This window comes from Stegastes partitus, unplaced genomic scaffold (genome assembly GCF_000690725.1).
Source record: "Stegastes partitus isolate 25-593 unplaced genomic scaffold, Stegastes_partitus-1.0.2 Scaffold1371, whole genome shotgun sequence".
NCBI lineage: Eukaryota > Metazoa > Chordata > Actinopteri > Pomacentridae > Stegastes > Stegastes partitus.
This window is the reverse complement of record NW_007579102.1, coordinates 12,547-26,148: the sequence shown is the minus strand read 5'-3', so window position 1 is coordinate 26,148 and position 13,602 is coordinate 12,547. Positions and strand designations below refer to the sequence as shown.

Sequence of the window (13,602 nt, the reverse complement as noted above, 5' to 3'; positions counted from 1 at the left end):
TTCTGGTAGCGATTGGCAGAAAGAGCAACTAACATCTATGTCAATCTTGAACTTTGACAAATACCTTTTCGTCGGGCAAAATCTGTGTATCAGTTTAAAGGAGATCTCTTTAACTTTATTTGTCAGAAGAAATCTTTGAGGTTGTGTCCAAACCTTTTTCCACCTATTGTCAGACACAAAGTTGGCCCAATAAAATGTGGCCGGAGGTGCAGAGAGCAGGGCATCTTGAAACATAGACCTTATCTTGGGATTCAGAAATTTACCAGATGAGAAGCAAATACTACCAAGAGAAGACTGTAACACATCAGGAGGGTTGAAGGATAAGAGGGAAGAAGCATGAGAGCATCGGAAAAACATGCACAGACCAGATGGGACAGCATCAAAAACCACTGAAAATTCTCTGGCCGTTATTGGAACATTATATCTCCTAAGAAATTCAGAGTAATTATACAATAAACCATCTCCCTTAAACAACTGACTAACCAAAATAATTCCATTGTTGAACCAGCTGTCCAAAAATAGTGTTTTGTTTTTATAGACAGTATAATAATTATTCCAGATAAAACAACTCTGTGGAGAAAAATGATGTTTGTAAATCAGCATCCACGGCAGAAGAAGCTGTTGATGGAACAGAGAAGGTTTCATTGGTATTTTTGGAACGCTGTAATTGCAGAGAAGCAGGAAGTTAAGGCCTCCTAAATTTGAAAACATCAAATGTGGGATAAAGTTCCAATTGGATGTGGGGTTTTTCAAATATTTTTTAATCCACTTTATCTTAAAGGTGTTATTAAGGGCACCAGAGTCAATGAAATTTAAACCGCCTTTGTCACAAGGGCTTAAAGTGACCCATTTTCTTAGGTAGTGGGTTTTGTTTTTCCACAAAAAATTGTGCAATGTTTTATGAACTAATTTATAAGTTATGTTATCGACATGCAAAGACTGAGCAGCATAGGCGAGACGAGAAATACCTTCTGCTTTTGAAAGCAGGACTCTTCCCTTCAAAGATAAGTCTCTCTGCAGCCAGTGATTAAGGAGTTTCTGGGTTTTATCTATAATAGGAGTAAAGTTTGAAGGACATCTGGATTTTTCATTTTTAGTGATTTGAATACCGAGGTTTGTAACGGAGTGTCTCACAGGGATCCCATGAATTGAGGTTGCTAAACAGTCCTCTACAGGTAGCAATTCACATTTGTTAACATTAAGGGAGAGACGGACGCTTTTGAAAAGGACTGGATCCTGCTGAGTGCCACTGATACCTGTGAAGTGTCCCAGAGAAAGAGAGCAGTATCATCTGCCAGCTGACTTATAAAGATCTCTCTGTCAGCAGCAACCAGACCTTGTAATGAACTGAGTTTAATATGCGAATTAAGGAGCTGCACAGAAAGAAGAGATAGATACAGTGATAGGGGGCAGTCCTGCCTCACTGCACATTTTAAAGAGAATCTTGGGGAGGTGCCGCTAGCAAGTTTTATAAAACTATTGCTATTGGAATATAACGTTTGGACTGCATTGCAGAAGGATTGACCAAAGCCAAATTTATTTAAGGCAGTAAAAATAAAATTATGCTCCAAGGAATCAAAAGCCTTATAAAAATCAAGAAAAAGAAAAAAACTGTCATCTTGCACAAACTCTGGATAATCTATGATATCTAAGACTAATCTGATGTTATCTGAAATATGACGATTCTGCATAAATCCAGATTGACTCTCATCAATAACTGTATCTAAAATAGGCTTTACTCTGTTTGCAAGAATCAGTGTGAGGATCTTAGAATCATTGTTCACAGGGAAACTGGTCGCCAGTTATCTAAGAGCAAAGGGTCCTTTCTTGGTTTGGGGATCAGGGTAATTAGTCCCTGGCATAAAGTAGGAGGGAGTGCATCTCTATCAATACTCTCTTTCAAAACTTCCAAAAGAAACGGGGCTAAAATATCAGAGAATTGCTTATATAGCTCGGCAGTATGGCCGTCTGTTCCAGGAGACTTGTTCACTTTTAGGCATTTAATGGCATCTGAGACTTCTTCCAGAGAAATGACTCTGACTCAGCTGAGCAACATTATCTAAGGAAGTAAAGAAGGTACAGGCAGCTTGAGGACAGTATTTGGAGGAATAAAGTTTAGCATAAAAGTCAGCACAATACTTTGCAATGGTATTCTTACCGGTAGAAATTGTCCCGTTAATATTTAGTTGTAGAATAGAATTATTGTTGGACTGGTGTTTCTTGACTCTGAAAAAATAAGCCGAGTTCTGTTCACCTTCTTCAAGCCATTTTTCACGAGACCGAACAAATGCTCCTTCAGCTTTGTGTTTATAAATCTCATCAAGCCTGCGCTGTAAGCCATTAGTTCAGTCTTATCACATCACTGAGAGTCTCTATTGGTTTGGAAGTGAAGAATGCAATTTGATGTATTACTTCTGTCTCATCAGCTCGTCTTCTCTTTGCCAACTCACTACCATATTTTCTAAAAAACTTACCAAGTTCATATTTCATTAGCTCCCAGTTGCTACAGAACAAATTCTCAGCTAAAGCTTTGTTCCAATAAAGCTTTATCAAACGCTGAACTTCAGTAATCACGACTTTATGCTCAAGGATAGTGCTGTTAAGTTTCCAGTATGATGCTTTGGTATCAGAGGAGGCTGATAAAGGGGCAGTTAAATGAATTGCTCTGTGATCAGAAAGCGGTGCAGGATGAATGTCTGTTTTAACTTCTCTTAAGTTTTTAGAAACAAGCCAGTAATCGATGCGTGAGTGTCTGGTCTGCGTCTTGTTACACCAAGTACATGCTCTTTCATCTGGGTGAGAATCCCTCCAAGAATCAGTTAAAATAAAACTTTCTGCAAATAATCTCACACATGAGTTGGAGTCTAGACTTCCAGAAGGCCACCTGTCCTTACTATTGTCAAATGCAACATTATAGTCCCCCCCAATATTATAGAAGAATTTGGATATTTAGCCAACCAGTGCAGCAAACGCTCTTCCAACCTCTCAAAGTAAAGTTTGTTCTCTGTTTGACAGTTGATACCATACACATTGACTAGAACATAAATAGATTGTGAAGCCTCTAGTATTAAGAATATATAATGACCATCTTTATCGCAGTCAGAGGCTAAAATTTTTCCATTAAATCTGCTTTTCAGTATACAAACACCTGCAGAGCGTTCTGCACCGTGGGCCATCCACAGATCATCTCCCCACTGTGATCTCCAGTAAGATTTGTCGTGTTCTGTCGAGTGGGACTCTTGTGTAAAACAAAAATCTGTGTTAAACTGTTTGCAAAATAAAAATGTGGCTTTACGTTTAACATTGTTCCTCAAACCTCTCGCATTTAATGACATAATAGACAAGACATAATGATTAGCAAGCACAAAAAATAAAAAGACAAATGAAGGCTGTGAAAAAGTGGTTAAGTTGTGAAACCTGTGGTCACTTAAGTGTTGTTGAAGATGAGGACTGCAAACCTTAAATAAGGGAATTGTGAGCTTAAACCTTAATAAGACACATTTAACAAGAGAACAAAGTTAATGAAGCAAATAACCCGTCTCACATGTGTGTATTTACAGGAGAGAGTGTAATCTTTCACTTTTTCTGCCATTCAGCTCAGTCAGGAGCACAACAAGCACCACATGAATACTTCAGAGTGAAGTGCGTATTTAAATGAGCAAGAACTAAAATGTAGCAGCTTCATAAACACGACCAGAGCATGAAGTCATGTCACATAATAGAACAGGAACAGTAAAAACCATATTACTTCAGCTTGTATTTAGGACTGTCTCAGAGCAAGTCATTCAAGTGGAAACATTTCTTTTTCATTCACAAACGCACGTCCTCCAACGAAGAACGCCAGCTTATTCTGCTTGCCCGCCATCTCCACTTCTGGCCAGAGGAGATTTCTCCGGGCGCGGTCACCGGCTGCCAGGTCCTCCGCCAGCTTTAAATTGTTGTCTTTTAAGAAGGCCGACTTCTTGGCGGAAGGCCAGACAGCATCACGGTAGATCCTGGATGTAAACTGCATGATGACTCCTTGGGGTTGGTTGTTGCTGGGCTTCTTGGGACCGAGGCGGTGGACCGTATCCATGACGTCTGGTAGTTTATCCTTCGCCTCCGGTAAAACAGACTGGCAGATCTGTATAACCTCCCGGTGAATGTCTTCCTTCTCCTTCTCGGGCAAACCGTACAGTTTTAGATTCCAACGGCGCGAGTAGTTCTCCAGATGAGAAATCCTCTTCTCCTGTGTTTCAGCAATTGCTTTATATTTTTCAAGCCGTGTTTCAACGCTAGCGACTCTGTCCTTCATATCATTTATCTCAGCGCAGACGGCATCAAAAGACTCTTTCACAGATGTGATGTGTTTAGTGTTCTCTTGAACAGCTTTTTTCATCTCAGAGATCACTATCGAGTTGCCACTGACCATTTTTTCAAGAGTATCCGATCTTGAGTTGATCAGATTGGTGAGTGAGGAGAGCTGGGAGAGAACAGTAGATGTCTCCGTGTGAAGCACATGGTGTGTCAGGAAGTGGAGGAAAGTCTTCTTCCATCAGGGTGAACTGTGATGGTTCTGAGATTGCTTCCAAATAGTCATGCATCGAGTCGATAAGAGGATTATTAGTATCGGCAAGCTTTTCAGGAGCGAAAGTTAGTTTGGCGGGTTGGCTAACGCTAGGAGTCTTGCTAACAGAGCCCGTGTTAGCATGAGATTTCTTGGGTTCAGTCTTTCTTTTCTCAAGTTTGCTCATTTTGGTTCGATGGCAACAAACGAAAGTTGCAGTTGGCAATAAATGTCGAATCGGTGTAAATACACTTTTGTTCACCATGTTTCAGGTATAAAAAAGGCAGCTAGGTTTACAGAGCTCAGTGAAAAGTGACTGATCAGAGCGCCATCTTGGAAGCCACCAACCCTGGCTTCATGTTCTCAGTGCAGAAACCAACGGGTGACGTCACGGCAGCTACGTCCATCTTTTATACAGTCTGTGGTTAATATCCATGACTGAGAATGTTGTGAGACTCTCTCAGAGAGCTTTCAGCAGAGGATGTCCTGCAGGTTAATAATACGTGTGCCATAGTTCCAGGCTGACCACAGCGACATCGTCCATCTGGGTGCCTTCCTGCTGTTTTCAGATATGCTGTGAGTCTACAATGCCCCAACCTTCGTCTGGCAATTCTGACTTGATTAATCCGACAAGACGTCCACAGAATCCTTTATCCTGTACTGAAGGCTGACACTTAAAATAATGCTGCCACTCATTTCCCACTAACACAGTCAAGTTTAACTCTTCTTCTTCTTCTTCTTCTTCTTTTTGTGGGCTGGTGCCGCGTCCTGCTGGTTGAGGTTCAGATTGTCTGTAATCACAGAGATGTTTGAATGATTTAATGATTTTGGTGAAACTCTTCTTTAGTTGTCTTCTTTAATATTCATATTGACATTAATGTGACCAGTTTAAACCCATCAGTTTTTCTTCTTGCTTTTCTGTTGTAGTTTATCTGAGCTTTTTCATTTGTATTCGTTGATCTGATTGTATCGAAGGCTGCAACTTTATCTGATCTCACCTTTTATTTCTGACAGTCCTGGAACAATCTGATGACCCAAATTAAACCAGTTACAGCAGCACATCTTATCATATTTGACTAAAACTATATAATAAAATGTGGGAGCTTTCAGCGCTGGAAGGAGGCTGCTGCTGTTCAAACACACAAATCAGAAAAAGTTCACAAACAGGAAGCTACAGAGCGACTGATTTCAGATCCAGCATCTGCAAAATCCTGGACAACATGATCAATGAAAGACGAGAGTTGTCTGCAAGGTGTACATAATATATCTGGAATAAGCATGATTTTAGAAATATGAAACAGACAGCTGATTAAAACCTCTAGAGAATAAAGTCTAATTTATTATTATTATTATTATTATTATTATTATTATTATTATTATTATTATTATTATTATTATACTGAAGAAGAGTTTCATCAGAACCATATCTAGTTAGCGGACCACCACCTGGGCACCACTGCAACCAGCAGGTGGCAGAAAAACAGCAGCAGCAGCAGAAGACGATGAAGAAGAAGAAGCAGCGTCTCCTCGTCAGTGGTGTCGGACGGAAGCCTTTAGCTCGAACCAGAGAACCGACTGTCTCCTCTGTGGTCTCCGAACAGAGATGGATCGGTACCGGGAGGTTCCGGACGGAGTTCTGGAGCCTGAAACGAAGCTACGAGGAGAAGGTTGGTTCTGTTTCACTGTCGGAACCGTTTATTTCGCTAACAGCTAACAGTGTGCTAACAGCTAACAACAGCTAACGTTAGCCGAGCAGCAGAAACACAGTGAAGCAGCTGCATGCAGCTCCATCATCATCATCATCATCATCATCATCATCATCAAGCTTTACTTCTGGTGCCTGAGAAGAAAGAGCAACAAGGAAACGGCAGCGACAGGAATCAAAGTTTGTGCTGCTGATTTAAAGGATCAAACTAACAACAGCTGTAGACAGAGAACCGTTTATTACTATTATTAATAATAACAATAATAAACTTTATTCTTTTTGTGATAAAATATTTCAAACAGCTAAACAAAGCTGCAGCTTTATGGTCAGAATGATCCGCTGGATTACTTCTCACCTGTATTCACTGATTTTCGTGTCATAATCTTCACATTTCATCAGAGTTCTGCTTTAACTTCACGCTGAGCTGCTTCCTGCTAATGTTCCAACCTGCAGCTGAATTCAGAGAATCTCCTGGAGGCTGAATATGAATGAAGCTGAACCAGAACTCCTCCCTGAACCAGCAGGAGGCTGCACTCTCAGAACCGCAGCTTCTTCTCCAGCCGCACGCTGAGAGGCTTTGATTTGATTTGAACGTACTGATGAACAGGTAAATAAAATACAAATGGACTCTGCTGCTGTGGCCTCTGAGCTCTGTAGACGTCAAACAGGACAGTCTGACAGAAAGAGACGAAACACGAGGACGACTCTGGAGGCAGAATTCTATGTTTATTTATTCTATACAATAACATTTAATAAACATAAAAGCAACAACACACACACACACACACACACAAGTAAACTGGTCATGTGACTCCCACCTCAGAATCTGTGATGTCACTTCCTCCTGAGACTCAGAGACAGACATGAACACACACATGTAGACAGAACACTGATAGATCTGATCAGCTGGACATGGGTCACAAGGGAGCGCCACCTACTGGCTGAATGGTCTCCCTTCTGTCTTCAGCTCTTTGTCCAGCCCTCTACCAGATTCCTCCCCTTCACTGAGCTGGTAGACAGACAACATGATCACTGCTGGCTTTACAGGAACATGAGGAACCCTTAGAACGGTGCATTCATCACCACTGCTGCTCCTTCATGTGGGTAATAACACTGTTATTAGTCAGTAGTTATAAACAGGTTGGAGGGCATTGTGTGAATGAATATGGTCTGGTGGCACAAAGCTGAGCAACAGGATGGCCAGTGCTAGTTGTCCCAGCATGTGGTGCACTTCCTCAGTATGGGGACGGTTCTGTTCAGTTGTTCTGTGCATCTTCGGTTAAAGAGAGAACAGTTGGTCAGACTGAATCTGTTCATGTCATTTTAAAAATACAATAAACATAAATGAGGCCTCGTCCTAGAACTGGACTCAGACATGTAGATGTTATGTCCTGGGTTTAATTTGTGTACTGATAGAACTTCATACAGGCTGTACAGCAGACAGAGGAGATGTGGTCCAGGAGGCCAGAAGAATCCTACATCAGCATGAAGCGTGAAAATGCTCAATGTGTCAACATGACAACACAATGACATGATGAAAAGAAGAACGATGGAAACACGTCCTGTGGAGGGAAATGCATCTCATCGTGTTGAGCAGCAGACATGTGGACCAGTCCCAGGATGGACGTGTCCAGGTAGCTGATGACTGAGCTCCATCCGGTTCTTCTAGACTCTGACAGAAGCAGCAGCAGCATCACAGCAGGAGCTCTGCTCAGAGGATGAAGCCAGAGTTATTACACCTCTGCTGTCTCTGCTGGGACCAGTTCAGATGTCTGCAGTGACCAACATGACAGTTATGAACATGATCAGGATGTAGAACAATGAGGATATGAGCAGGGTTATGGCTGCTTCATGGAGCTGACAGTCATCTTGTCAGCAGGCTTCTATCATCTGATCACAGTTCATTAATGCCGTCTGGAGTTCATGATCATCATCTCTGAGCTCTGCTGCACAAACCTCACCATGACTCAGTTTAACGGAAACCAGCTAAACGCTGGTTTTACTGCAGCTTCCATCAGTTCAAACGTGACCGTGTGCAGCTTAATGACCTGTTAAAACAACAGTTCAGCGAGTTACCAGCAGCTCTGCTGTGCAGATGGAGACAGCAGAGATGTTCACAACGTTAAACGATAAAACGACATAAACAAACGTTCATTTGTTTTACGACGTTCAACCAATAAAACGATTCAGCACCAGGACTCACGTCGTGACCGTCCTCCATCAAACGCTGCTGCTGTCTTCAGCATCCAGTCAGAAGGTGACACCAACACCAGCGACCTGTCGGTGGTCCTGAGCGCTCTGAACACACTCAGACTGCTGCATCTGGGCCACAGCAGCAGGTCCATCATCATCCTACCTGTTCATCAGTACGTTCATTACACCATCTGCCCAGATGCACGTCTCAGCAGCCAGTTCTTATTGTCATTAGTAGTATTTTGGTGGAATAAACCTTTCAAACCTCAACTTGTTGGTTAAAAAGCACTATTTGGATGGAAACAACACTTTAACATTACAGGTGCGTGGACATGAAGCAGGACTTTGGATCAACCTTTTAAATTATAATTATACTCTGGGAGAAATCACCCTCTAGAACTAAGTCGTGCATTCTGGCCATCATTCATTGCGGTAGGGGGCGCTGTCCTGAATCAAAGCCTCTCAGCGTGCAGCTGGAGAAGAAGCTGCGGTTCTGAGAGTGCAGACACTGAACATCTGCCGACCTACAGACACTTTTCTCGCCTGAGAGGTGTTCTGGTGCTGAGTATATACCACCCTGCCACCTCCTGGTTCCCCTGAGGTCCTGGTAAAATCTCACCGGGTGGTTCTTGTAGAGAATCTGTCCCTTTGCTCTGGCAGCTCTTATCACAGTCATGTTGTCCTTGTAATTGAGGAACTTCATGACAACAGTCCTTCAGGCGTCGGTGTTTTTCTTCTGACCAATCCGATGCGCTCTCTCCAGTGTCAGAGCGGTGCGTCAGGGTGCCGAGTTCAGAGCCTCCGGTAGCCAGTTTTCCAAGAAAGCGCACGCGTCCTCCCCCTCCATGCCTTCGGGCAGGTTAACCAGTCTCAGGTTAGATTGTCGTGATCTGATCTCCAGATCCAGAACTTTTTCTTCAAGAACTGACAGAAGAAGTTTGAGAACCACTGATCTAAAGCAAATCTGTGGGAACAGCTAGAAACTATTTGGAGCTCAATAAGAAAAGAGACTGTCAAAAGGTACATAAAAACAATGGCAGCAAGAATACAAGGTGTGATGCTGAGATACCGACCAGAGGGACCAGCGAGGTTCATCTAGCCTCATCTGATCTCAGCCAAAGAGGCATCGAGATATGAAGGTTTTTGGTCATTATGTTATATGTTTTTTTTTTTTTTTTAAATGTTGTAATGTTTTTAAATGCTTTGTTGTTTTTAAATGTTGTAAAGCACTTTGCGTTGTTGTTGTTGCACATGAAAAGTGCTATACAAATAAAATTTGATTGATTGTGATTATGTGGGAAAAATGACTAATGACTAACGAAATAACATTTTTAGTTTTACACTTGTTTTTAAAAGACTTCTAAAATGTTTTTCTCATTTTTATGACGGGGGTCTAATAAATGTGTTCAGCGCTGTACATTCAACACGCTGAAGCATCTTTCTGCAGCTCAGGAGCAGACGAGAGAGAACAAGTGTGGAGAGGAACATGGAGGTAGTTCAACATCTACACGATGTGGACACAGTGTTGGTTCCAGTGTTGAAACATCTGAGGAAACATGTTGATTGCAGATTTTACACATTTCTGTTAAAACACAGAAATGTTTTTTTCTGGTTTCCATCATTCTGTGTCCTACGTTTTGGCGAACAATGAACTTTTGATAGGAGTTGAGAGTTAAAATGCAGATGTGGTGCTGCTCCTGTGTGAATGTTTCACTCAGATGATGAATTTACATTAACAGGTTTCTGTTTCCAACTCAGTTCTACCCTCAGATGTCCGAAAAGTGATTGTTGGTGAGGAGGAGCAGCAGCAGTGGAGCCCCAACCAGCCTCCCCACGTTAAAGAGGAGCAGGAGGAACTGTGGAGCAACCAGGAGGGAGATATCACCAAGTTCACCTTCAGTGCTTTCTCTGTGAAGACCGAGGATGACGGAGAGCTTCGTCATAGCCAAGGTGAACAGATGAAAACTGAAGCTGATGGAGAGGAACCACAACAGAGCTCAGATCTACATACTGAAGACAAGGATTCAGACACCTCAGACACTGAAGTCAGTGACGGCGACTGGGAGCAGAGCAGAGAACCTTCGGCAGGTTTATACTCCCTGAAAAACAGTGAGTTTACTGTCATTGATATTAACTGTAATGTGGAGAGATCCTTCAGTTGCTCTGAGTGCGGTCAAAGGTTTGGCCGCAAACCACATCTCAAAGCACACATGAGGATTCACACGGGAGAGAAACCATTCAGCTGCTCATTTTGTGGTAAAAGATTTTCTCAGAAGGGAAACTCCATCAGTCACATGAGACTTCACACCGGAGAGAAACCATTCAGCTGCTCTGTCTGCCAGAAAACCTTCAGATACAGCGGAGACGTCAGCAGACACATGAAGATCCACACGGGGAAGAAGAAGGGGAACAGCAGGATCAGAGATGCGGTCAGCAGTAGCATCAGCAATGGACCAGAGCCAAGCAGGAACATAAGTCCACACAGAAATTCAGAACCAGGAGCTGATGGAGAACCTGAGATTGCAGCTAGTGATGGCTGCTGGAAGGAAACCAAAGAGCCTCGGTCAGATTTAAACTTTTGTCAGACTGATGGAGTGTCTGTCAGTGATGGTAGGAATGATCCTGACAGAGAATCTTTCAGCTGCCCTGAATGTGGCAGAACTTTCTGCCGCAGAGATCATCTGATGAGCCACATGAGGACACACACTGGAGAGAAACCGTTCAGCTGCTCCGTCTGTAACAAACGTTTCAGCTGCAGTGGGAACATTCTGGCTCACATGAGGATTCACACGGGTGAGAAACCGTTTGAATGCTCGTTCTGTGGCAAAAGTTTCAGCCAGAAAGGAACTCTGCAGCTACATGAACGAATTCACACGGGAGAAAAACCATTTAGTTGCCCTTTCTGTGAGAAAAGGTTTGCACATAAAAGAAGAATGACACTGCACATGTCTGTCCACACTGAGGAGAAGCGCTTCAGCTGCAGCGCCTGTGACAAAAGGTTCACCTGGTACACACAGCTGAAGACCCACAGGTGTGTCGGTGAGTCATCACAGCCTCGCCAGAGCCAATCAGAGAAAAAGGCTTCTCCTAAGGAGTTCTTCAGCTGCTCTGAGTGTGGGAAAAAATTCAGTCTGAAGGGAAACCTGAAGACGCACATGAGAATTCACACAGGAGAGAAACCATTCAGCTGCTCGGTGTGTGGGAAAGGTTTTAAACAAAACGTTCATCTGACAGAACACATGACGATTCACACAGGGGAGAAACTCTACAAATGCAGAACCTGTGGGAAGGGATTCAATAAGAAGTTACTTGTGAAAAACCACACCTGTGTTTAACCTTGGCTTCAATCCATGGATTTATATTTATATACAGCAGAGTGGTACTGAATTCGCAGAGAAACCCAGACAAATGCAGATTTTTTATATTTGTTGAATTTATTTTAAAAGTTCCAAGCAGTAGCAGGGCCATAAATGTTCCTGTATGTGTGGAACTGCCAGCGCCAACACTGTTCACATGAAACATCCAACAGTTAATGAACTCTGAAAGCTACAGAGTCAGACAGAGCTCTGAGTTGTCCTGCATGCATCATATCATCATTTAATCATATGCAGAAAGATGTGACTCTGAAGCAGCTGAATATCAAAGTGTGAGATGTATTCACTGCTGATGGGGTTAAACTTGAAGTGCCACTGAATCAGAGCTGAATTCTATGAGAACACTGAGCGACGGTTACATTTCACAGTGAAGTCGTGATTGTGTGGTCGTCTGAAGGTGTCACATCATGTTTACAGGGTTACTCCATGAAAAATCAGTGCGTCCTCCTCAGAAGCATCTGATTCTTTATCTACAGTAACTTTAGGATGTTTAATGAAACCATACAGAGTCTTGCCTTCATCGTATGAATATTTTCACGGTTAAATACCCTTCAAGTACATCGAGATAGGTCCTCCTTTCATTTACTTTGCCCAGCATTTTTTTGCAACCAAATCAATTTAATATCCGCTCCTGGTGTTTTAATCTAAAGATAACATCTCATGCATTCATATTTTAACTTTGGTGAATGTATCTTGGGGCTGTGAAATACAGAAACAACTTTGTTGTTCACGTTTTATGGAACAGTTGGTATCTTGGTATCAACTCTGTTCTATGGGCAGAAAATAATGTTGCAGGAACTGTCGAGGTTTAATGTACGTCAGGAAATACATCCTCAGATTTTGCTTTTGCCAATGTTAAACTGTGACTGTATTGGAAAACAGTTCCCCTCAGAGTAGATCCTGTCTACAGATGGTTCTGGTAGGTTCTGGAGGTATAACGGTTCTTCCATTGTCTAGAACTGGCTCTGACCAACCACCACACATGCTGATATGAGCCTGGAAAGTTTACCCAGAATGCACTTTGTAAAGTTTCCTCTAGTGAATGATCAGAACCAGAACCACATCCAGGGTACCAATGACTCTGTGTCATAGACATTAAACTGGTACCACTATGATCCATCCCATAATACTGATGCTGCTGACAGAGGACATGAACAGAACCAGGTCCAGAGTTCAGACTGAGACACCTGGATGGATGTAGAACTGATCTGGTGTCAGGTTCTACCAGAACCCAGATGTGTTCTTCCTCCTAAATGTCATGTGTCTATCTGCTGTACTGATGAAGTTCTGAGGCTCAGAAATGATGGAAAAAGTCCATTAAAGTGATCAATCTGGACCCTCCTCTGTGGACTTGAAGGACCTGGACCTCTGGAACATTCATAGTCTGAAGGTAGAACTCTGGTCAGTAGATGAAGGTGCTGCAGAACCAGAACCAGATGTTCTCAGATCAGACTTGTCAAATTTGTTTCACGTTACTGGGATGATTGTCTTTCATTCTGTCTGATGAAGCCCGACTCGCCCTGCTGGTGTCTTTTAAATAGTCAACAGTGGTTCTGGTTTGCAGCTTTTTCTCTGTTTGCCATTTTTCAAAGCTAGAACTAAAGTTGATGTTACCAATGAAATTGTTGATCCCTTCAGAGTGTTATCGTCATTACTATTCAACACTGGATGTTCTGTTTTTGTTCTCATGTTCCTCATAAAGAAAGTCAGTCAGTTCATTCTTAAATATATGCTGCAGCTGCCTGAAACTGTGATTTAATTTACCCTGATACATAAAATCCAAC

At 42.4% G+C, this 13,602-nt stretch overlaps 1 protein-coding gene across 1 annotated transcript; it reads left to right on the top strand.

Annotated features, from left to right (window-relative positions):
* Positions 1-6,082: 6,082 nt before the first annotated feature.
* Positions 6,083-12,783, top strand: LOC103370095 (gastrula zinc finger protein XlCGF57.1-like). The gene is made up of 2 exons (XM_008299014.1): positions 6,083-6,213; positions 10,203-12,783. Exons 1-2 carry the CDS (start codon positions 6,150-6,152, stop codon positions 11,777-11,779), a joined length of 1,641 nt encoding a protein of 546 aa, XP_008297236.1. The 5' UTR covers positions 6,083-6,149; the 3' UTR covers positions 11,780-12,783.
* The last annotated feature ends 819 nt before the right edge of the window (positions 12,784-13,602 follow it).